The 27063-nt window shown below is 40.2% G+C and overlaps 1 protein-coding gene across 1 annotated transcript in view; it reads right to left on the bottom strand.

The window, feature by feature from the left end:
- Window positions 1-27063, bottom strand: part of LOC126824060 (retinol dehydrogenase 12) — a 50857-nt gene that overhangs the window by 4041 nt on the left and 19753 nt on the right. Inside the window, exons 2-3 of the mRNA XM_050553223.2 lie at window positions 7726-7968; window positions 1665-1973 (exon numbers count right to left, since the gene is read on the bottom strand). Of these exons, the coding sequence (XP_050409180.1) occupies window positions 1665-1973; window positions 7726-7968 (552 nt within the window). The remainder of the gene's footprint in view (window positions 1-1664; window positions 1974-7725; window positions 7969-27063) is intronic.

Here is a 27063-nt window from a genome sequence, read left to right as displayed (position 1 = left end):
TCGGAAGTGACGAACGCCAAAGGAAAACACGAGTCGCCGCTCTATATAACTGACTAAAGCGACGAGTGATAACATATACACGGCCGAATTTCTACTCACTAATAATTCCTTCGATGACCAAAAGTTGTTATATGGGACTGTAAGAGGTTATCTCACAATTCAATAAAGTAGTTGAAGGTCATCAGATAAGAGAACACGAGAAAAATAGAAATAGTCCGTACATTCCCTTGTTTATATTCATTCTATACCTTATAAAAACATGGTAATGCACGGACTTTTTCTGTTTTTCTTTCGTGTTCTCTTATCTAGTGGCAGTCAATTCTTTTTATGAATTGTCAGATATCCTCTCACAGTCTCACACAACAACTGTTGGTCTTCAAAGGAATTATTAGTGAGCAGAAATTCGGCCGTGTATCTGTTATCACTCGTCGCTTCAGTCAGTTATATAGAGCGGTGACTCGTGTTTTCCTTTGGCGTTCGTCACTTCTGATACGGGAAACCTGTATTACTCAGCTATCGTAGCAATGATCTATAGGGTAAAAGTATATTTGGAATGTGTTTAACCAGCTCTAACACATATGTGATAATGACTGGCACCAATTTTTTCCTTTAAGAATATAAAATCAAAAAATCAACGGAAGATGTTCTCAAAGCTTCAATCTGATTTAAAAAACAGATCCTATTTCGTTTCGTATTTTTTATTGTTCAAAATTTCGTTTTACTTGTCTTTACTACATTAGGATCGGGAAGAGTTGTTATATAACCATTGAACTGGATGATGTAGGTCATAGGGCCAAAAGCCGCTCGTATGACCTCTGATGCAATATTTTACTACAACGGGTCAGATCTTCATGTAGTGTAGGCCATCGAAAGTATTACCAGCGGCTGCCAGGCAGGATACGCCCACATTTTCGAGAGATGGATAGAGAACAAGCTAAAACGAAAGTGATTTTTCCTACAATCAAAGGCCATAATTCAGGAAATTACAATTCGATATGCGCAAATATCGAAAGGAACCGAGATCTTTTGGTTATAAACTTACATTTCAAGTTTCAACAAAATCAGATAAAAATTGTGACCTCTATAGGGTTCACAGCCTTGATATACCATATTTTTACACTATTTGAGAACGAGGGACGGCCATTTTGTCTGTCAGTTTTGGGCCGATTTTCCCGAAATTCAAACTCTGTCGTCCTTAGGGTGTAACGGTGATATAATAAAACGGTTTTTTTTAAATCGGATAAAAATTATGACCTCTATAGGGTCCACAAGCTAAAAACACGATTTTTCGTACAATCAGGGGCCGTTATTCAGGAAGTTACGTTACGATATGCAGAAATATAGAAAGGAACCGAGATCTATGGGTTATACGCATACATTTCAAGTTTAAACCAAATCGGATAAAAATTGTGACCTCTACAGTGTTCACAAGCTAAAAACGTGATTTTTCGTACAATCAGGGACCAGAATCCATGAAGTTACAGTCCGATACATGCCAATATCGAAAGGAACCGAGATCTTAGGGTGATAAACCTATATTTCAAGTTTCATTGAAATCGGATAAAAATTGTGACCTGTCCACATGAAAATGTGGGCGTATAAAAAACGAAACGAAATATAGATCTGTATTTTAATCAGACTGAGTACGTGGAAGTTGTTGTTACCTGGGTGTACGGCATAGCTGAAAATAACACCGGTGCTGTAATGGCGGTGACATTCTTGGTTGAAGACGACCATAGCCAGTTTACTTCTGCAATAGGCGTCAAAGATGGTATAACTCTTCGTCATTGCCAAATCATCAAAGTCGAGTTTACCCTTAACATAGGAATCTGACGTCACATTGATAATACGGGCAGGTGCGCTCTTTCTTAGCTTTTCTTGTAGCAACCACGTCAGGTAGAAATGACCTAAGTAGTTCACACCAAAACATTTCTCCAGACCATCCGCTGTACTGCCCTTTGGTCCCATATAGGCTGCAAAAAAATTATTTATTTAATTAGTCAATAAGTTTAATTAAAACTTTAGATCAGCCTCGTGCTAAATTATTAATACACGCCATGGACCTTATATTTTAAGGTCCATGTACACGTTTATAATGTTTTGATTCCTGTTTATGACTACTATATAAGCCATTTAATTTTACTTGGTTTTTTACTTTACACATTTCACGAAAATGGTTAGCGTTTCTGTATATCTGTATATTGTGTCAAGTCCGTAGGTTTGTCTTGTGTAAGTGTTTGTGTGTGGTGCAGTCCGCCTGCACTTACTATTGGTTAGCAAGAAATAACAAGAAGACTATCCTCAAGAGGGAGTCACGGTGGCTCAGTGAGTAGGACGTTTGCTAGCTAATCTGGAGGTCCGTTTTTGATCACGGCGTTGGCGGAGAAAGTTCATCGGGATTTTCCAGGGTGGTTCCCCCTTGTCAGTGGTGCATGACAAAGAACCTAGCAAGGGACAACTTATAGTCATTCGGATGGGACGGAAACTCTAGGTCCCGTGTACACATTGGCGTGCACGTAAAAGATCCCTTGGCAGTTGGAATTCGATATAAGAGTAGGCCATAGCGCCGCCTTCCGGGCACAATTAAATTTCCCCCAAAGCACACTGTATGACGTATGCCCGTCTTCATTATCCCAGTCGACACAGAAGAATAGGACGTTAAACCCCATTTCATTTCATTTCTGTCATCAACATCCTGTGTCTGTTTTCGAAGGTACAGGGCTATCGCTTTAAAGCGCAAAATTAAAATGTTTACAAAGAAATGTCGGCAGCGTCATTATCTGATAAAACCAACCGTGACCCGTGACTTCATATTACATTGGAGAACATTTAATAATAACCCTTTGAGCAGCCGTCTACAAGTATTAATGACTACTACAAAAAACATTAGTGGATATTTCTGGAAAGCTAAAGCTGAATTTGCATTTGTTGTTTTTAACAAACCCAATGGATGATGTCAATTGTACTCTGTTATTAGATAAGGTTCATGTTGTATTTTTGCTGCGGGGGTTACTATTTGCACGATGTCATGTTTTTATTCCGTTTATTCCGTCAATTACGCGCTCTTTGCTTCACGATTCTATTTGATTGATAATAAACAAACAGCGCCATTATTCCGACGACTGACTGTTTTTGGATGATAGTTTTGATAAAGTAGAAAGGCTTCCTGTTATTTTGTTAGTAGATTGTCTACAGATAACTCATAGATCTATTTATATACAGAGAAATACTACTACTGTGATGGTTTGTCAGGACATGGGGGTTTTGGACACGTAGTTTCAGTACTCACTAATCTGGGGACAGGGGGTAAGTTAGAGGGACGCAATGGCGAGCTTTGCGTTATGGTTTAGAGTTTTTGGGACCCCTCGCAAATGGCAAAAACAATCATGCGGTTTCCTAATCGTAATGCTCAACCAGTGTCAAACATATACCGTGGGCCAGATATGCTACAAATCGACTCTAGCATGTTCCACACAGCTCAGTATTACCCGGTGGCACTGGGAGGGACTGCCACCCCCCCCCCCCCCCTTCCCCGTACACATATTTAAATATTGTTTTTTTGGGGGGCCGGGCGGAATCTTGTTTCTCATGCAAAATCCTGGCTCACCACGCCCCTGCAAACCAGGGACCTCCTGATTAAAGCGAGAATTTCATATTTTTTAAGAAAGTCAAAACATAATTATTTCTATGTCTTTTGCTCAATAGGTTATCAACTCACTATTATGCGACCATAGGTATCATTCTCACACTTAAAAATCATTCACCGAGGAAATAATAACACAATTACCTCCTTTGTTTTTCTATTCCCTCCATGGAATAGTTATCTTCAAACGTTTGAATTTGAAGTTGAAAATGATATTTTTGCCAATTTCTCAACTGACAATAGTGAATTATAGGATTAATAGGAGTATTCTTTAACAAGATTTGACTGTTTATAGATACCATCTACTTTAAGGCTTTATTTTAATACATTTTAAAAATATAACTTAAAAATATGAATTATCGCTTTAAAGATGCGTTATGTAATATTTATATAAAGAGCTGATAGGTCTTGCTATAATAGTTAAATATCTTGAATATCTTGAAAATATCAGTCAAATTAGGCTACTTTTTTCTGAGCGACGTTAGGGTTGTTTGGAGAATAGCGGAGTTACGATAGTAAACAAAGTCTCGATTATCCATTTTCTAATATCCGTTGAAAATCTCGAGGATCCGATGTCATCTAGAGTAGATTAAGGGCATGTGGATCATTAATGTGAATAATACTTTTTTTAAAATACAAATTTAACGTCCTCCTTTGATGTTGGCGTACCATTTTTTCAAATACTGGTACGGGCAATGTGCCAAGCGTACATTATTTATACTAGTTCAAATATTGGACCCGCGTAATGTATTTCATAGAAATGCACGCGCTGGATAGTGTCTGTATTTTAAGTCGTTTAATGGTCTCGTGCAAGACATTGTGTAATATATAGATATAGCACTCGTGTGATATCAATATATTACTTAATGTCTCGCACTCGACCATTAAATTACACTTACAAGATGTGAAGCCAAAATAGGCAGGTTTAGCTCTAACATAATGCATCTTTAATGATCCAGATCTATACTAATTATGATCCACCGTGGCCCCTGTTCATGCCAAGAAATCCAGTATTTTCTAATTATGTGTCCCTTTCCCGATGAAAAGGCTAAGTTTTATATTTACAAACTTTGCGTTTCTTTAGCTGTTAACTCTATTCTTTAAACTTTTATTTTATATTTCCTAACATCTGGCAGAATTTTATTTGATTGCCACTCGGTTTTTATCTCGCCATCAGTTCCTCTCTCGTTTACATCCCATCATCACTACGTCATTGTACCCGACCACATTCCTCGAATGCCTAGACTCCAAAATATTCCACGCTTTCACGACCTAATCTAAGAATAATTTTTAACCGGAAATGCGTATGTCACGAATAAATAATAAAACAGTCTCTCAGTGTCCTTGAAGTTTCTCTTTCCGATTGTGTGAAACTTCTCTATGAACAGCAGACATTCCCCGGCTGTCAAATGGGGAATGGGGTTTAACGTCCACTCGACACAAACTAGGTCATTTCGGGACTAACATATGGTTCAATTTTATTTCCATAATTCGCTTGCGCGTAGGGGTCTTTAGCAGTGGGAGGAAACCGGAGGACCCGGAGAAGACCCACGAGGTTGGACAGGCGACCCTACTCCTTGCCACGTACAACCGGGGATTCGAAACTACCAATCATCAGATAATAACTAAGTGTGTTAGATGCTGGCTTGCTAGGGGTGGGGTGGGGTGGAAATGAAATTAAATGAAATGGGGTTTAACGTCCTATTGTTCTGCTCCGAACTGGGCTAATGAAGAAGGGCATACGCCCGACGTGGTTCCCCCTTGTCAGTGGTGCAGGACGGAGGGCCTGAAAAGGACAGCTGTCTAGTCGTTCGGATGGGACGAAAACCGAGGTCCCGTGTACACATAGGCGTGCACGTAAAATATCCCTTGGTAGTTGGAATTTGATATAAGAGTAGGCCGTAGCGCCATTGATCGGGCAAAATTTCCCTCATAGCACACAGTATGGCATATGCCCGTCTTCACTGCCCAGTTTAGGAGCAGAACAGTAGGACGTTAAACCCCATTTCATCCCTTGACAGTTGGAATTCGATATAAGAGTAGGCCGTAGTGCCGCTGTTCGGGCAAAATTTCCCTCACAGCACACTGTAGGAAGTTAAACCCCATTTCATGTCATTATCATTTCTGTATATACTTCTGTTAGTCACGTTCTAATTAAACATGTAATTAATCTCATTTAAAAGCTACATATACCCAAAGTCATAAAAAACCCAATGCCTAATTCGTGAAATATTTCTGGTAAACGTTTTCTTGGGATTTCCTATCTTATGTCACATAGGTGAAACTTGTGTTAGGTCTCTTTTTGTGGAGTTCTGGGTTTGAACCCAATATCAGTTCTCGGTAATGAACTTTGTTCGTGCAAACGCAATACTTGTCTTTTTTCACGATTTTAAGCAGTCCCATGTCACACGTTTTGCACGTGCCTTCCCTACACTCTAGCCCTTTAAATACAGACCAAAATTTCAACATTTATCACTTCGGAAAAATGCCACGCCTTACACAAGAAAACAGGAACATAGCTATTGGCATGCTGGATAAGGGGGCTTGACAGGTAGCCGCCCCCAGACACTTTAATGTCCACCTATCGACCATTGCTCGCCTCAGACAACGCTTCCACGCCACTAAAAGAGTTGCCGATCGACCCCGACCTGGAGCGCCGCCTGTAACAACCGCTGCTCAGGATCGCCACATCCGACTACAGCATCTGCGCAACAGGTTCCAGTCAGCTACTGCTACTGTCAGGGGAACTGCTGGAACACGGCAACGTCAAATCAGCCCTCAAACAGTCCGAAGGTGCTAGGCTGCTCTTGGGTTACGCTGCCGCCGACCGAACCAAGGTCAAATCCTTTTGCATTATCACCAACTTACCAGACAGCAATGGGCCGCAAATCAGGGGTATCTGCACAACACACCATGGCGAAATGTCATCTTCTCGGATGAATCCCGATTCAACCTCAGTTTTCCTGATGGACGTCACCGTATCTACCGACGTTGACATGAACGCTTTGCTCGTAACCCGATCGAACACCTTTGGGATGAACTTGGGCGAGGGGTTCGAACTCAAGCCGTGCCACCACGAACTGTTGCAGAATTGGCACACACTCCAAAATCATTGGCAAACAATCCCACAGCGTGTAGTGAGACATCTATGCCAATCCATGTCAAGGCGACTTCAGGCATGTGTAAGAGCTCTGACGTTTCGGTTTTGTGCATTTGTAGTTCTTTCATGAAAGTATCCACAGATGCTTGTTATCTCGATTTTGTCAATTGTTATGTACATTTGTTAAAAGTTGTTGCAGTAAATAAACTTTGAATTTGGCATTGCGTTTTTAATGACTTTGAGTATGATCTGTGTACAACACTCGGAGGTGAATTCAAGGGGAATGCAGAGGTCAGTTCATCATACCATGACCTGATAATGACTTCAAGGGAAATACTTATGACTCTTACCCATTTTCTCTATTTGTCAGACGCTATATAACAAGAAGTTTACTGACAGTAAGTCAAACTTGGAATAGAACTCCTCCCGAATTATGTCTATTTCATGTTCTTAATATAGGTCTTACCATTATGCCGATCTTCTGTTATCTTATTTTGGATTCCAAAAGCCAAGGGTTCTTTTATGTAGGGGGGGGGGGGCGAGTGGTTAGCACGTGCGCGCTGTATCATAAGGCCTGTCATTGAGTCAACTGGCGTTGTTTCGATTCCCCGGTTGTACGTGACAAGGAATAGGGTTGCCTGTCCAACCACGTGGGTTTTCTTCGTGTCCTCTGGTTTCCTCCCACTGCTAAAGACCCCTACGCGCAAGCGAATTATTGAAATAAAATTGAACCGTGTGTTAGTCCCGAAATGACCTAGTTTGTGTCGAGTGGACGTCAAACCCCATTTCTCTCTCTCTCTCTCTCTCTCTCTCTCTCTCTCTCTTATGTATAAGCCAGTATATGCACACGGGACCTCGCATAATCGTATCAACCGATCAAGTAAACTGTGTTCTTGTTTCAGGTCCTTGGCCCTGCACCACTGACAAGGGGACACCATGTCGAATAATGGCTGAAAAAGTTAAAGTTATAATCGTCAATTACCTGCATTGTTAATCAGCACGTTGACTTCTCTCTCATTTTCACAGAGTTCGGTAGCAAAATCCTTGATGGCTCTCAAATTCCCAAGATCACATTTCATAGCTATAACATTCTGATTGTTCACCTTTCTTCTGATGGTACGTGCGACGGCTTCCCCTTTGACCTTATCACGACAAGCTAAGATAACTCTCCCGCCTCTTTTAGCTAACTCTGTAGCTGTTGCTCGTCCTAATCCTGTATTAGCACCTGAAAAATACACAATAAATTTAAATAAACACATTTTATTAAAACAAGCACTAACCAAGCATTACGTCCTCACAGCCATCTTGGATCATCGAAGTACGACAATCGAAGCGCAGTTGTCCGAAGAACATACATGGCATATTTCATGTCAATCGTCGTCTAATACAGCGTCAGCCCCAAAACAAGCTCAAGAACTTACTCAACTTTCAATCACTGTTTATAAAGGGCTATATTGCAGTTATATGAAGAGTATATTTAAGTTAAAGATACATTAGTTAAGAGTTTAATAAAGAGTTGGCCATTCTTGCTATAATAATTCAAAAATAGATGATAAAAAAAGAAAATATTGAAAATTTCAGTCAAATTACTTTATTCTGAACGGAGTTTTCAGTGTTGGAAGTTTTGACTACAAATAGGCATAAACTGCGTCTACAACGACTACGAGAATGGTCGATCGTTTGATTGACAGACGATAACTCCACCCACATATTCTTGATTATCAAGTTACGTTCTCAATAGCAATAGTACTCTCGCATGACAGGCCTTTCATCACCAGTTTCCGGTAGCGACGTCACCGAGTAACGGTAAACGTTAGCTTGGTCAGCCATTTACTGATTCAATTTTAAATGGACCACTGTTTAAATCCGAGCTGTATCCAAGCCGTCCGAGGGTCTACAGAGTTGTTTACGAGCTTGTCATGTAAATAAAGGTCTAATTAATAATTTCTATAACATCCGAAGCCTAAATAAAGACTTACAATATGCTGATTTAGCTCTTGTATAATACTTGTTTAAAATCAGCATTGATGTTTCTAGTGGGATACCCACAGTTCCGCGCACCGCACGTCAAGAACTCGCGATAATAGACCGTTTCATTAGCTAATCCTTTACATCAACCAGAATGCGGGTTATATAACAACTCTTCCCGATCCTAGTGTAGTAAAGACAAGTAAAACAAAATTTTGAACTATAAAAATGAAACGAAATAGGATGTGTGTGCATTTCATCGAATTTCAACTGTCGAGTGTTCTTTTACAGGGGGGGGGGGGCTGAATGGTTAGCAAGTGCGCGCTGTATCATAAAGCCTGTCATTGAGTCAACTTGTGTGGTTTCGAATCCCCGGTTGTACGTGACAAGGAGTAGGGTTGCCTGTCCAACCTCGTGGGTTTCCTCCGGGTCCTCCGGTTTCTTCCCACTGCTAGAGACCCCTACGCACCTAGTTTGTGTCGAGTGGACGTTAAACCCCATTTCTCTCTCTCTCATTCTCTCTCTCTCTCACTCTCTCTCTCTCTCTCTCTAGTTTTAGACAACATCGCACGAATAAACGTACATTCCTACTAGACGACCCCTGGGTGAGTTTTAATTATAATTGAATTAAATAATAGATAAATAATTATACCGAAGACTACATATGTTATTTTATTTATGGTAAAGGGATCCAGTTAATTCGTTTTTAATCTAGTGAAGTATGTCGGTAGTAAATTGCAGCATATCTGTAAATGAAGACGCACAGCTGGTAGTAAGCAAATACATTTCTGAAACTCCTACACGAAAAGAGAGAGAGAGAGAGAGAGTGAGAGAGAGAGAGAGAGAGAGCTTTCCTTTCCTAGAGAGAGATATGGGGTTCAACGTAAATGAAATGAAATGGGGTTTAACGTCCAACTGTTTTGCTTCAAAGTGGGCTAATGAAGACGGGCATACGCCATACAGTGTGCTATGAGGGAAATTTTGCCCGGACAGCGGCACTACGGCCTACTCTTATATCGAATTCCAACTGTCAAGGGATCTTTTACGTGCACGCCAATGTGTACACGGTACCTCGGTTTTTCGTATCATCCGGATGAACTTTCTTTCTCGGCCAATGCAGGGATCGAACATCGGACCTCCAGGCTAGCGAGCCAGCATCTTACCCACTTAACCACCGTGACCCCCATGGGGTTCAACGTCCACGCGATACAAACTAGGTCATTTCGGGACTAACATATGGTTCAATTTTATTTCAGTAGGCGTCTTTAGTAGAGCGAGGAAACCAACTCCCCTTCGTATGAAATGATAACAACAACCATATCAATGATGAAAACAACCATATAAATGACGAAAACAACCATATAAATGACGAAAAACACAATATAAATGACGAAAACAACCATTTAAATGATGAAAACAACCATCTACATGTAGCCTAAATGACTCGAATGAGGTTACCGTTCACTGTTGCGCCAATATAAAACAAATGCCGTCATATGGAAAATTTAATTTCTATGGTTGCTGTGTAATGCGAGAGGGACAATTTTGCCCGGACAGTGGCGTGTTTTGTCTACTCTGCCAAAGGTTCTTTTACGTGCATCACAACAAATTGTGTCATGTGCCATGCGAGGGGATGGGGCTTTTCCCGGTTCATGGCGCTCTCGTCTACTCTGCCAAGGATTCTTTTACGTGCACGTCTGTTTGTATTACGGATAACCTGTATTATGTTTTTCTTGCGTGTTCGTATGTGTGGAAGGGGGCGCTCCAAAAATACGAGGGTCGATAATACTATATCTTTGTACGATCTGAAAAATATCTTTCTCTAGGGTTAGGGTTCGGGTTAGGTTTATAAATTACATGTCAAACGTACAAATTGAAGCTGTAACAACGGTGGATTCTGGCTAAAACTATTCTGAAGGGTTAGGGTTAGATTGTGGGTATAAACACGGAAAAAATCAAAGATATTTCTCAGATCGGGAGGATCCAGTATCGTGCGTCGATTTCAGGTACGCCACTATCTGATCTAAGTTTTTTAAAATTCTGAAGTTTAATTGAGTTTCAGAGAGCGAAACATGTAGGCCTAGTCAGTCCTATAACCACCAAACACCATAGTACTGGAATTTTTCTGGTAAAACGTTCTACATTTAATATTGTTTGCCGGTTTTAGTTCTTCATATTTGGTTGTGAAAATCGTACACTGAAAATAATAAGGTCGTGGTATATTTGTTTGTAGAATTCGTCATTGTTATTTGTAGAATACGTCATTGTTATTTGTAGGATACGTCATTGTTTATTTATAGAAAACGCCATGATTTATTTGTTCAATCTACCTGGTGAACCTCAAGCTGTGTATTTATCTATGTTTTCCCCAGGTGTATTTCCTGCTATTATTAGTCCATCAGAGCTTTGAATAAAATAAAATGTAATGGGTTTTATTCTCCTACTTCATGTCCCAGTCGGGCTAAAGAAGACAGAAATAATATGAAATGAGAAATAGAAATGGGGTTTAACGTCCACTCGACACAAACTAGGTCATATCGGGACTACTCCTTGTCACGTACAACCGGGGAATCGAAACGACGCCAGTTGACTCAATGACAGACCTTATGATACAACGCGCACACGATAACCATTCGGCTATCTATGCATCTAATAACATAACATGAATGTATATAAACTGATTCACGTTCAATCGTTTCCGTTTTTACTCTAATTTCAAACCAATTATGTTCGGCGAAGTACGCCAGAAGTCTCAATCGAATGGCAGTCTCTAGCGTCTGGTTATTCCACTCTACACCGATAGTATTTATTGCGCATGCTCTCCAAATAAGAATGACTCGTGGAATATGTCTAGCCTCGTTCTTCGAGTCCCTTGTTACAAATGGCGCCGAGACGGATTATGGTACACGATTCGTGTACCAATGGTAAATTTTTTTTATCAGAAGCCCATCTTTTCCCGTAAGATCACAACATCAATGTTGATTTAAATTGACAAATAATTCGAGTTTTCAATGTAGAAGACTTTGGATGATATTGAAATGAAATGAAATGGAGTTTAACGTCCTACTTTTCTGCTCCTAACCTGGGCTAATGAAGACGGGCATACACCATACAGTGTGCTATGAGGGAAATTTTGCCCGGACAGCGGCACTACGGCCTACTCTTATATCGAATTCCAACTGCCAAGGGATCTTTTACGTGCACCACTGACAAGGGGAAGCCACGTCGGAAAATCACGATGAACTTTCTTGGCCAATGCAGGGATCGAACAGTGTTAAGGCTAGGATTGGGATTAGCGCTAGCCCTATTTACATCTCGTGACCTTTGACCAAACTTGAAGTTGGCCTTATCAAATAGATCCAACTCATCTATCCCCTGAAAATAGATAAAACCTGCCTCGAGCGCACCAAAATAGCAGTTCAGCAGTAAAGGCACTCACTTCTGCTACTACCATATGGCGCGTTACCTCAACGAACTATTGTGGTACATTCTTAACATCGTAACTAAAATAGAAAGAAAGGGCAAAGCACCACATTACGGAAAACATGTCGGAACTCCTGAAAGTAATTCAAACATGTTTTATCTCTTAGCACGACGACAGTGAGACGGGAAAACTATTTATAAAGATCCACCTTAACTCGATATCCGGTCATGAGCAAACCAATCTGATTAAAACACAGATCCTATTTCGTTTCGTTTTTGTAGTCCAAAATTTTGTTTTACTTGTCTTTACGATCTGGGCCCTTATTCACGAAAACTTAAACTAAGATACAATCGAAATTTTAAGAAATACTGAAATTCGATTGGCTGACCAGTAAAATCAATTTGCATATATCCAATGAAGTTGCAGTATCTCTTAAAATTTCGGTTGTAACTTAGTTTAAGTTTTCGTGAATAAGGGCCCCGGGAAGAGTTGTTATCATTGACGCGTTCTGGCTGATGTGTGGGATTAGCGAATGAAACAGTCTGTTACGGCGAGCTTTTGGCCTTTTGGTGCATGGAACTGTGGGTAAAACACTGGAAACGTCAACGCTGATTGATTAATGCATGTCTGACGTCACAGGGTCAAAAGCCGCTCGCTTGACCCCTAACGTGAACTCCCACTATAACTTGTCAGATCTGTATTTTAATCAGATTGTGAGCAAACGCAACTACTAAATGGTTATGGTTGTGCAGACTTCAATCTTTCAACATCATCATGAACATTTGCCTATCATTGTCAACGTCATGTCGGCGGAGTAGCCTCTTTTTCCGACTAAAGAATTTAACTGTGAAGATGACCCGGGTCCTGTCCTCTGGGTAACAAATTATTTTCAAATAAAAGTCAATTTACTTAGATTGAGCCTTTAAGACAGGATGAAGCGTGTTTATAAAGGAACATGAAATGAAATGAAATGGATTTAACGTCCTACTGTTCTGCTCCGATGCTGGGATAATTAAGACGGGCATACGCCATACAGTGTGCTATGAGGGAAATTTTGCCCGGGCAGCGGCTCTATGGCCTACTCTTGTATCGAATTCCAACTGCCAAGGGATCTTTTACGTGCATTCCAATGTATACACGGGACCTCGGTTTTTCGTTTAATCCGAAGGACTAGACAGCTGTCCTTGTCAGGCCCCCATATGAAGGAATTTTGAGTGGACAGAGTAGTCTGATGGTTTAATGCGTGCGCTTTAGATCATATGGTCTGTCATGGAGTCAAGTGGTATGGGTTCGATTACCCGCTAGTACGTGACACGGTTTAACCCGGATCCTTGCGCATGGGGCTAATTAAAACTATTTATATTGTTGCCTGGATTACGATTATTATTTTTTTCTAGCTGTCTAAAATTTCCAAATAAAGTGAATCTACTAATCCAACATCAAATTTCAACATAACTTAATGCATTTCAGGAAATTTAAACAAAATTTAGCGCTTCACTTTAAAGATAATCATCTGAAAATATCAACCCTCTCTGTGTGTAAAAGCAGGGAAAAACAATTTGAGTTGTTTGTAGTTTGTGAACAGTAAGAACAGTTGTGTTGTCTATTTTGTGAGCTGATATTAATTCCTACTCCAATATCTCCCAACATTTACAGCTTTATTTCTTTATATTTCTCTCGTGTTCTTCTATGACCTTGACATTTACCTTTCAAGGTTAAACGTCTCGCATCTGCCAGAGCGAGCAATATTTTTCTCTTTTTGTGTAGGCTATATAATATATTTCTATAGATAACTCAACTTTTGTATTTAGAATGGAATATGTCTTTTGTTCCTGATTATCGCTTGTAACTTATTTAACACGCCGAGTTTTACACCATTATATAGTTTGTCTACAGAAAGTCCAGGTTTCCTCCCACTGCTAAAGACCCCTACGCGCAAGCGAATTATTGAATAAAATTGAACCTTATGTTAGTCTAAATATTACCTAGTTTATGTCGAATGTACGTTAACACCCCCCCCCCTCTCTCTCCTCCCCTCTCTCTCTCTCTCTCTCTCTCTCTCATTATTAAACAATTTATATAAAATATATAAACTTAGAATCATAATGTACACGTCGTGTTAATGGACAATCTTAAAACTTGAAGTTTATTTTTCTCTTCCAAATAACATTGAACCATATGCTAGTCTCAATATTACCTAGTTTATGTCGAGTGGACGTTATACCCCATTTCTTCCGCTCTCTCTATCTGTAAATATATAACTTTGACTAACTGACCTCTTAAAACTTGAAATTTATTTTTTAAATGTGAGTTATTCATTTCACTTCCATTGAGGGTGATGTATTTACATAGCTGTCCGTTTGTTGATGACCTAGTTTGTATCGAGTGGACGTTAAACCCGATGTCTCCCTCTCTCTATTCAGAATGAACTATATCGTTTTTATTATGTTCCTTCCATGATTATCGCTTATAATATATAATATACATTATGACCATTAACACGATGTGTTCATTATGATATGGCTAATCTTATACTATATTAAAATATAAATTGTTTAATAATGCGATGTAGAGTGCCTTTACACAATGGAATATCTGTTCGTATTACAATCTTGATATCCCTTACACGATAGAGAAAGAGAAAGAGAGAGAGCGAGAGAGAGAGAGAGAGAGAGAGATGGGGTTTGACGTCCACTCATCACAAACTAAGTCATTTTGAGACTAACACATAGTTCAATTTTATTTTAATAATTCGCTTGCGCGTAGGGGTCTTTAGCAGAGGGAGGAAACCGGAAGATCCAGAGGAAAGCCACGAGGTTGGACAGGCGACCCTACTCCTTGTCACGTACAATCGGGGAATCGAATCCAGATCATGACAAAGTTTGTCTTTAGTTGTTCCGATTTTTCAGGGGGAGCTGCGTAGGCTCAGTGTGTAAGACGCTGGCTCGTCGGCCTGCAGGTCTGGGGTTCGCTTCCGATGTTGGTCGCGAAAATTCCTCGGGAATTGCCCTTTGTCAGTGAAGCAGGACGGAGGGTCTGACAAGGGCATAGCTGTCTAGTCGTTCGGATGGAACGAAAAACCGAGGTTCCGTGTACACATTGGCGCTCACGAAAAAGATCCCTTGACAGCTGTAAATTTATATAAGAGTAGGCCGTAGCGCCACTGTCCGTCTTCATTAGCGCAGTCGGTGTTAAACTCCAATTTATTTCCGTCTCTTTTTATCTTCGTCATCCGCAGAAAGCCCAGTTACAAATAATTGTTACGCGTGATAGGGGCGACATAAACCCGGCTTATTAAAGATACATTAGGAGAGATGCGATAACGAGTTGGTAGTTCTCACTATAATAGTTAAAAACTAGATAATGTAAAGGCAATTTGCTGAAAATTTCATTCAAATTGATCCACTATGAACCGAGAATTAAGCGGTTGAAATTTCCGGCTAGCCTTGATCATCATTACTAAAGTCAGTTCGATAAACAGCATAGTCTCGATTATCAAGTTAATCGTTAAATCGTGAAGGAAAGTTATGCAGTAAATCGGCTTATAATCCACTAAAGATCGCAGGCTAGCGATGCCATCTAGAATTGATTATGGTCTGGATAGGTTAATTAATGTCTAATTAATAATTTAGATAACATTTCAGGCCTAAAGAAAGACCTGCAAATAGGCAGATTTAGCTCTTGCATAATATATGTTTAAGCTGGCCTACTCAAACTGACTATGTTATTTGTTTTTATTTCACAGTATTTTATCTAACTAACTATACCCTACTAACCAACAAAGATATCATACTATCAACATATTAACCCAATAGCTACCAGCTTCTACCTATATATTGACCACATTTACTGAAATATACACCTCCATAACGTAGATAACATTTATAGGCTACTTATATAGATACGCTATAAGTATTTGGCCACGTGTTGGTTTTCTCCATTATTTTTCGTCCAGTGCTGAAAACATTTTGTTTAAGTGAACTTAAACATTCATTATGCAAGAACTAAATTTGCCTATTGCGGGTTTTCCTTTAAGCCTGGAATGGTATCTAAATTATTAATTAGGCATTAATTGACTTATCCAGATCATAATCAACTAACGATGTCATCACTAGCCTGCGATGTTTACTGGATTTGAATACATTTTGTGATGGCTGATTTAACGTCAAAATGGATAACCGAGACTTTGTTTTTTTATCGTAGCAACTTTAGACTAATGATAATCGAGGCTAGGCCTAAAATTCAATTGCTAATATCTCGGTTCAGAGTGGAGAAATTTGACTGAAATTTTTAGCATATTCTCTTTACGTTATCTAATTTTTAACTATTACAGCGAGAACTGTTAGCTCTTTATCTAATCTCCCATAATGCCTCTTTAACTAGGGTCTGGAAAGGAAAGCTTCCGGTCATTCGTTAGAGACGAAAAACCCGACATCCCGTAAAATGTCTCTCGTCACACACTGCATGGCGTATTCCCTTATGACGTGATTTTGACGCCATTGTACGTGACAAAAAATAGCGTCGCCTGTTCAAACTCGTGGGTTTTCTCAGGTTCCTCCCACTGCTAAAGACCCTATAATGCACAAACGAATTATTGAAATAAATTGAACCATATGTTAGTCCCGAAATGACCTAGTTTGTGTCGAGTGGACGTTAAACCCTCTCTCTCTCCCTCTCTCTCTCTCTCTCACACACACACACACACACACTGCATGGCGTATTCCCCTTTTCATTATCCCTGTTTGTACAGTAGAGAGTCATGCTAATTCGACAAAGAGTAGGCAGAAACACCACTGCCTGGGCACTATTACCATAAGCACACTGCAAAGAGACTGATACAGAAAAGTAGGGTGTTAAGTCCCATGTAATTCAATCATGCACAAGGAGTAAGGTCGCCTGTCCAACGTCGTGGGTTTTCTCCGGGTCCTCCGGTTTCCTCCCACTGCTAAAGACCCCTACGCGCAAACGAATTATTGAAATAAAAACTAAACCATATGTTAGTCCCAAAATGACCTAGTTTATGTCGAGTGGACGTTAAACTCTCTCTCTCTCTCTCTCTCTCTCTCTCTCTCTCTCTTTCTCTCTCTCTCTGCGCAAATGATAGCACACTGCATGACGTATATATACCCACGCCTTCATTGACTCGGTTGGTGTAGAAAAGTAGGACGTTAAACCCCATTTCATTTCCTGTTATAACAAGATGAATGAAGCCTGTTTAATGTGATGTATGATAAGGTTTAAAGTATATAAGATCTATATTGTATTACATATATAAACAGGGTATTTGTTGTTTTATTGTAATGAGATACATTACATCAACAAACGGACAGCTATGTAAATACATCACTCTCAATGGAAGAGAAATGAATAATTCACATTTAAAAAATAAATTTCAAGTTTTAAGAGGTCAGTTAGTCAAAGTTATATATTTACAGATAGAGGGAGGGAGAAATGGGGTATAACGTCCACTCGACATAAACTAGGTAATATTGAGACTAACATATGGTTCAATTTGATTTCAATAATTCGCTTGTGCGTAGGGCCTTTAGCAGTGGGAGGAAACCCACGAAGTTGGACAGGCGATGCTACTCCTTGTCACGTACAAGCAGTGAATCAAAACTACGTCACTTGGCTCAATGACAGACCTTATGATACAATGCGCACGCGTTAAACCATAGGGCCTTTAGCAGTGGGAGGAAACCCAGGAAGTTGGACAGGCGATGCTACTCCTTGTCACGTACAAGCGGTGAATCAAAACTACGTCACTTGGCTCAATGACAGACCTTATGATACAATGCGCACGCGTTAAACCATTCTGCCACCCAACCCCTCGTATATATTTACAATCCAGTGACTACAATTTGAGTCACCATACTTTCTTAAGTTTACTTCGGTGGTGGTCATGGGGTGGGGTGGGAATTGTCAAGTTTCTTTCATTTGCTGATTCCAACGGCCTGTTATGTCACCCGATCCAGTTTTATTACCGCCCAAAAGGTACAGTTTGTTAAATTTATGACCAACATGGGGACATGGGGCATAAAGGCGGGGTTTTGTTCATAAGACCCTAACCCCTAATCCTATCGAACATAGGTCCACCAAGAGAGAGAGAGAGAAAGAGAAAGAGAGAGAGGGGGGAGAGAGAGAGAAAGAGAGAGAGAGAGGGGAGAGAGAGAGAGAAAGAGAGAGAGAGAGAGAGGGAGAGAGAGAGAGAAAGAGAGAGAGAGAGAGCCGGGTCCTGTCCTGGGTAACAAATTATTTTCAAATAAAAGTCAATTTACTTTAAGGCATAGAGAGAGAGATAGGGCGAAATGGGGTTTAACGTCCACTCGAAACAAATTAGGTCATTTCGGGACTAACATTATATGGTTTAATTTTATTTTCATAATTTGCTTGCGCGTAGGGGTCTTTAGCAGGGGAGGAAACCGGAGGGCCCAGAGAAAACCACGAGGTTGGACAGGCGATCCTACTCCTTGTCACGTACAACCACCAGGCGAATTATTGAAATAAAATTAAAGCATATCTTAGTCCCGAAGTAATATAGTTTGTGTCGAGTGGACGTTAACCCTATTTCGCTCTCTCTTATCAGCCCGGTCTGTGTAGAAAGGGTTAACCCATTTCAATCATTCGTCACTGCACACAACAAAGCCATTTTATTACCCACAAAACATGTTACACAAATACTTCAAGTATTTTTACAGACGCGAGTTTAGAAGTTGAAACGACCTACGCACCATTAACTGTAAGCCTGTTACTAAAGGAGATGCATGATACCAGATGTCTATCTATTTATTTCATTTATAGTAGATTAAAACTTGCACAACTTAAAGATTCCAGGAGTCACGGTGGGTAAGTGAGTAAGTGCCTGGCTCGATAGCCTGGAAATGAAATGAAATGAAATGGGGTTTAACGTCCTACTGTTTTTCTCCGAACTGGGCTAATGAAGACGGGCATACGCCATACAGTGTGCTATGAGAGAAATTTTTCCCGGACAGCGGCACTACGGCCTACTCTTATATCGAATTCCAACTGTCAAGGGATCTTTTACGTGCACGCCAATGTGTACACGGAACCTCGGTTTTTCGTCCCATCCGAACGACTAGACAGCTGTCCTTGTCAGGCCCTCCGTCCTGCATCACTGACAAGGGGGAACCACGCCGGAAAATCTGGATGAACTTTCATGTGATGGTGGGAACCTAGCGTTAAGACGGTTGTATTATTGTAACACCTCACTGGTTTGCACGAATAAAATGAATAGCTAGACCGTTTATCGTCGATGAACTGTCAAAAGGGTGTATCTAATAGTAAGTGCATGGGGACTGCACCACACAAAATTTACACAAAAACAAATACACGACATCATACTCAGGAAAACACAAACAGACAAACAATTTTAAAAACATGAATGCATCCGGGGGCTAGCCGTAAGCGTCCACTGCGCTGTACAGTCCCTGGTCTGTAGTGACACAGACTTCACTCAAATTTGAAAACAATCAGGAATACAACCAAAAGAAACCATTGTGCAATGCCAGCATGAGTCATGATCTGCTATATGCTACACGAAATACAAATGTAAGCATATGTAGTAAAATTCAACTATACAAGTAACCACATCGGTGAAATGTATAAAAAAAATGTAGTCTAAGAATTTCTAAAGATCAAGAAATAGAACCGTTTGCATTTCAAAATTCCAACAAATCAAAACACAACATTTGGACACATGATACCCAAAAAAGTTCTAATTGACGTAGAGATACACAGCTTAGACAGAAATGTGCATATTAATTGGGAGATTTTAAAAATGCAAAAAAGTGTATTTGACTAATTCCCCGAGATACACCCTTTTGACACTTCACCGACTTTATGCTCCTTAACGCCGTCACACGTGTAAAAATAAAATAGAAGTGTCAATAATAATATACAATATAAAGAAGACGGTGTGTGAAATTGGATACGTATCTATAACATCAACGATAAATAAATTCATTATTTATACATTTGGATAATGACGTGACTTTTAAATTTTTTAATAATCAGAAGCCTTTTATAAAGAGTGTTTCACGTTTCAGCGAGTGTCCTCTTAATCAAGATAAATCTAGAAATATCAGATAAATCTATACATAAAATGACCCCGTGATGCATAGGCGTACGAGCTTGATGAATGTTTGAAAAATTAACTGCAGCAAACGCGTTTTCCTGCTATCCCAGACGCGGGGTTGGATGGCTGAATGGTTAGCGTGCGCGCGCTGTATGTCATTGAGTCGACTGGCGTGGTTTCGAATCCCCGGTTGTACGTGGCAAGGAGTAGGGTCGCCTGTCCAACCTCGTGGGTTTTATCCGGGTCCTCCGGTTTCCTCCCACTGCTAAAGACCCCTACGCGCAAGCGAATTATGTAAATAAAATTAAAACCATATGTTAGTCCCGAAATGACCTAGTTTGTGTCGAGTGGACGTTAAACCCCATTTCTCTCTCTCTCGCTAACCCAGACCGCGAATACAGCTACTACAATGTGTTCCAATATATATATATCTACCTTAGGCAACTTGCCTGAAAACCCAAATCCCGAACAAAACAATATCGTCGCGAGGTATGGGGTACTCGCGCTTCCAGAAAAAAATTGAAAATGTTTTAATTCATGGTAAATTCAGTACAAATTCGTAGTATTCATTTAAAAGAAAAGTAGAGTTTTATTACATTTCGGGCATTTGCCAAATAGATGAAATAATAATTTTTCTTTTTACTTAACCCATCTGCCGAAAAGTCAGATTGCCCGAAAGTTAGGGGGGCAGTTGCCCCTCCCCGCCCCCACCCTGGCTCGTACGCCTATGAGAACAGAAGGACGTTAAACCCCATTTCATTTTGGTATTTCGCTTATTGAAATAAATAACGTTTCTATCCGGGTGGCTTATTAAAAAAAATTAACCGAAATCGTGTTTTAACGTTTTACTTTGAAACATGACGTTGTTTACTCAATGCCCGGTTGCTTCGACTTCTCGTTTCACTTAGTCAAATTAGGTAACATCCAAAAACACAGATTACATCCAACAAAAATGCCAGAAAAGACATTTTACTATAATCATGTTCTTCGCACATTCACCATAGTTAACAACGTCAACACTTTATTTTTTTTATTAATGACCAAACTTTTAGCTTAATGATGGATTATGTAAGAGTTAGATAAAGATGTGACTATTTTTGTCACGTGTCATACTAAACTTACGCTGCCTGCCTACAATTAGCGCCGCTTGAAAACAGACACTAAGCTAGTTGACCGACATTTTAAGTCCTAAATCGACGATTTTAGTTCAAAACACTAAGTATACTTGGATAATTTTGAGAATCATTTATTCTGCTTCCATTTAATGGAATTTAATAGGTTTATTTAGTCTTTGTGTGTATGCCAGATGTGAAACGGAAGTACAACCGCATTTTTTGGGTATGACGGCCATTCGGGCGAGCATTGTCAAATCCACTAGATGTTCTAGAGTGTTGATTATGTGCTTGCCATGTGAATAAAATATGTCTAATTTATAATTTATAATATATCATTTGAAGCCAGAAAACCTCCATCTTCAACAGAAGGCTTGATCTCGCTTTAACTACATACATCTTATCAAGGTGTGGTGAAACTCGCAGTCGTTGCTTCAGGAACATGGAAAACCTCGAAATTATCCGATTTAGCTCTTACATAATGTTTCTTTAAAAGAGCAAATCGCTAATATTTGGGACCTAGAAATTGACACAAATGGGTCTCAACGGATATAATAATGTACTGTGAATGTATATAAACTGATTTACATTCAGTATTTTCTGTTTTTACTCTAATTTCAAATCAGTTATGTCCGGCGAAATATTCCAGAAGTCTCAATCGAATGGCAACCTCTAGCGTCTGGTCATTCCAGTCTACATCGATAGTATGTATTACGCATGCTCTTCAGAATATGACGTCACCGTTTAACATGACTTGTGGAATATGTTTAGCATCGTTTTTTGAGTCGTTTTTCGATTCGTGTACCAAAGGTAAAATGTTTATTTTTTCTTAAATATTGGATATCAGAAGACCATCTTTTCCCGGTAAGATCACATCATCAATGTTGATTTAAATTGACAAATATGAAATAGTGCTTCTTTGGAATAGATTCAGGGCCGTTGGATCTGAATAGTATTTTTCACTTCCCCAATAATTCAACCAATCTGATTAAAACACAGATCCTATTCCGTTTCGTTTTTATAGTTCAATATTTCGTTTTACTTGTCTTTACTTCACTAGGATCTGTAAGAGTTGTTATATAACCCGCGTTCTGGATGATGTGAGGGATTAGTCAATTAAAACGGTCTGTTACGGCGTGTTTTGGCGTGAGGTGCACGGAACTGAGGGTAACCCACTAGAAACATCAACGTCGATTGGTTAATCAAATATCTGAGGTCATAAGGTCAAAAGCCGCTCGTATGACTTCTGACGCGACCTTCCACGACAACCGGCCAGATCTTCATGTAGTGTAGGCCATCCCAAGTATAAAGAAACGAAACGAAATATAGATCTGTATTTCAATCGGATTGTAATTCCACCTTCGACCGCAAATATATTTCATTTCATTTCATTTATGACGACTTAGGGATCACGATGGCTAAGTGGGTAAGACGCTGGCTAGCTAACCTGGAGGTCGGGTGTTCGATCCCTGCATTGGCCGAGAAATTTCATCCAGCTTTTCCGTCGTCGTTTCCCCTTGTCAGTGATGCAGGACGGAGGGCCTGACAAGGAAAGCTGTCTAGTCGTTCGGATGGGAAGAAAAACCGAGGTCCCGTGTACACATTGGCGTGCACGTAAAAGATCCCTTGGCAGCTAGAATTCGATATAAGAGTAAGCCGTAGCGCCGCTGTCCGGGCAAAATTTCCCTCATGCCCGTCTTCATTAGCCCAGTTTAGGAGCAGAACAGTAGGACGTTAAACCCCATTTCATTTCATTTCATTTATGACGACTTGTAACAGACTAACTAATTTGATTGATTTAGAAGATTATTTGTTTGGTGATAACAGTTGCGTGCATCATACCATTACTTATCATAAAATCTAAAAATATTCTTTAGTCCCTTTTTTACGCCATTATTTATAGTCGATTCGGCATTTTATCTGTTAAAAGATCTGTTAAAGCGCGTCCTTGTAGTTATCTGATCTGTCTCAACGCCAACATAATAGCTTCACTCACAACGCCAACAACAAAACAAAGCGTGGGTTTAATGTGATGAACGTGATTTTAAAAACAACAAATTGTACGGCTATTTATAACCGAAACATGCTTTGGTACATTCCTGATTTGTTTCATTCAGATATTCGTAGTCTATGTCATTATATGACGCACCACTGCTCAGGTCATAGGAACGTGGTGACCCATGATTTTGCACGTGATCCCCCCCCCCCCCCGGGCCCCCAGGAAACAATATTTATATGGTGTGCGGAATGGGATGGGTGGGGGGGGGGGCTTCCAGGGCCGCCGGGTAATATTGGACTGTGTCGATTTATAGCATATCGAAACCACGCCAGTAGACTCAATGACAGACCTTATGATACAACGCACACGCGCTAACCATTCGGCATCCAACACCTCCGAATCCAAGTGTTGTATATTTGTAACTCCACGACATCCGTCAAAAGCGTTGTCTTCTTAACGGTCACTTTGTTGCCATTAAAAGAAATTTCTCTTTTAGTCACGTGTGCCAAGAATTCGATAAGGGGCTGATCGAGGAATTTATGCAGGAAGGGATTTGCCAGGTTCCTGTTAAAAGGAGAGAGAGAGAGAGAGAGAGAGAGAGAGAGATGGGGTTTAACGTTCACTCGACACAAACTTGGTCATTTCGGGACTAACGTATGGTTTAATTTTATTTGAATAATTCGCTTGCGCGTAGGGGTCTTTAGCGGTGGGAGGAAACCGGAGGACCCGGAGAAAACCCACGGGGTTGGACAGGCGACCGGTTGTAGCGATAGGTCGCGTCAGAGGTCATACGAGCGGCTTTTGACCTTATGACATCAGAGATCTGATTAACCAATCAGCATTGATGTTAATAGTGGATTACCTACAGTTCCGTGCAAAACACACCTAAAGCTCGCCGTAACAGACCGTTTCAATGGCTAATAGCTCACATCATTCAGACCACGTCAATGATAACAACTCTTCCAGATCCTAGTGTTGTAAAGACAAGTAAAACGAAATTTTGAACTATAAAAACGAAATGAAACAGGATATGTGTTTAACCAGATTGTCCCACCATCTGATGATAAAGGATAATTAAGCACACGAACGTTACACTTTTCTCATAAAGTCTTGTTTTACAAATTGTTGTATGTAGCTGAGTAGGGTGGGGGATTGCACTCCCCTCCCCCCCGCCCACCCCATCCCCCGATCCGCCCCTAACGATGGTAATGGTTCGATTATATGGAGAAATCCAACAAATTGTTTTCTGGCATGTAAAGCATTTCCCAAGGAGTAGCATATTTAGGAGGTCAAAAGTAGAAGATTAAGTGCGAATATATGCTTTGATTCTGCCATTTCGCCGATCAGAGAAAAAATGTCAGTGACCTATTACTCCTAAAACAGCACCTGTTGGCCATGTTTGTTTCGATAGTCTGTACCAATGTATCTTGGGTAATTAATGAATTGTGAATAAACTCTAGACCAGATCTATCTGACATTATTGAAATAATCACTTCTTCAGGTGTTCTACCAATTTAGATCTGAAATACCTTTCAGGTGAATCGTTAGGTGGCCGCCAAGTTCCAGCGAAATAACATCCCGTTATACCTCTCTCATAAATACATTCCAATGGTAGTGGGTCCACCGCGGATCAGTACGTACAGTTCCTCAAAATGACTAATGTTTTGTACAAGAGGGGTGTTAAATTTAATTAATTCATTCAAAATGTAAATGTAATATATTTTTGTTTAAACATTTTCTCCTTTCCTTTTATCAAAGGGGGAGGGGGAGCGAATGGTTAGCGCGTGTGCGTTGTATCATAAGGTCTGTCATTGAGTCAACTGGCGTGGTTTCGATTCCCCGGTTGTACGTGACAAGGAGTAGGGTCGCCTGTCCAACCTCGTGGGTTTTCTCCGGGTCCACAAGTTTCCTCCCACAGCTAAAGACCCCTACGCGCAAGCGAATTGTTAAAATAAAATTTAAACTATGTTAGTCCCAAAATGACCTAGTTTGTGTCCAGTGGATGTTAAACTTTCTCTCTCTGTTGAAATTTTTCGACCATCTCAGGGTTCGAACACGGGACCCCCAAGTAAGCGAGACTACGTCTTACTCAATGATCCAGACAGGGAATCCCGAGAGACTAAGCAAAGAGAATAGTCGCCTGTTGTACCGTTGGTCATCGGACAAAATGGTCATTATTCTTCTTGTTCCATGGATTTTCCAGGGATCAGACCACCGAATCTAACTTATGCTAGGTTCACACTATCAAGATTCGCGCTACGTGGTTTTAATCGTGGAGTAATCGTGGTGAATCGTGTTGATCGTATCGAACCGTATCTGCACGCAATCTGGTTAAAACACAGATCCTATTTCGTTTTTATAGTTCAAAATTTCGTTTTACTTGTCTTTACTACACTTGGATCTGGAGGACTTGTTATTTAACTCGTGTTCTGCTTGAAATGAGGGGTCAGTCAATCAAATGCTCTGTCGAATCGAGTGTTTGACCTTTTTGGCCCGGAACTGTGGGTAATCCACCAGTAACATCAATGCTGATTGGTTAATCAAATGTCTGACGTCATAGGTCAAAAGTCGGTCTTTTGACCCCTGACGTGACCTATCGCTATAACTTGTCAGATCTTCATGTAGTGTAGGCCATCGAAAGTATAAAAAAACGAAACGAAATATAGATCTATGTTTTAATCAGATTGATCTGCTCGTACCAGAACGTGGACTCTATAAGCACAACCCTATCGTAACGGATCGCACGACAGTGGGAACCTAGCATTAACTCGCGGCTCCCATTTCGTTTCTACTATAAGTATCGGAAGTCGAACCAAGCTGACCAGGTCACCACTAGGATACCATGACTGAAAATAGGTTTGGCATTTGATAGCGGCAGATATCGGCGCCATTTGTAATATAACACCAATTGTTTGATCGGGTTACTATGGCAGTGGGTTATCAAAGAGGAAACAGCACATGTTAAAAATGTCCGGCATTTTCCCAGATAAATTGGCAAGAGTCAGGTGGCCGTAACCCGATCCTACTACCAACGATAAACATTATATTGTCTTCCAAACACGGCCTAGATATCGGTCAGGATTTTTGCGTCTTACTGAATTCTTTTATTCAGTGATTTCGTGTTTACACGGTTTTTTTTTTTGGGGGGTGGGGGGTTGTCGTTTTCATTGAAGGGGCCCAATGAAGGGGACGCAGTTGGTTAAGAGTGTTAAAGATGGGTTCCCGCGTACAAACTGGGTGATTTAATGGTATATATGGACTAAAAACATAATCAAACTAATTAATTTGTCATAACTTTGCTTCAAATCCTTCTCAAACATTGTAATTGCGAAGGAATGTCCTGCTATAAAAATTCGATCAAACCAGGTCATGTTTACGTCACGTGACTTACCTCTCTTGGAAGTCAGAGGAGAATTCATTGCATACATAAGGTGATGTTGTCCCACTCCTTTGAATATTTACGTCCCATTTTTTTTTTTTTTTCGTTTTCATTGAAGGGACCCAGTGAAGTGGACCAGTTGGTTTAGAGTTTGTCCCATATTTGCGTCCCATTTCCAAGGACAACAATCATGTTGTTCTGAAGCTGTTCTCAACCAGTATCAAACCTATATCGTGTCTCAGATTTGTTACAAATCGACTTTAGCATGTTCCACACAACACAACATTTATCGGCACCGGGATTAAGGGTATATATACATGTCTTTTTTTCTTCGCTTTCTGGG

The sequence above is a fragment of the Patella vulgata genome, chromosome 6 (genome assembly GCF_932274485.2).
Source record: "Patella vulgata chromosome 6, xgPatVulg1.2, whole genome shotgun sequence".
Taxonomy (NCBI): domain Eukaryota; kingdom Metazoa; phylum Mollusca; class Gastropoda; family Patellidae; genus Patella; species Patella vulgata.
The sequence above is the reverse complement of the archived record's forward strand: the minus strand, read 5'-3'. Positions and strand labels throughout refer to the sequence as shown.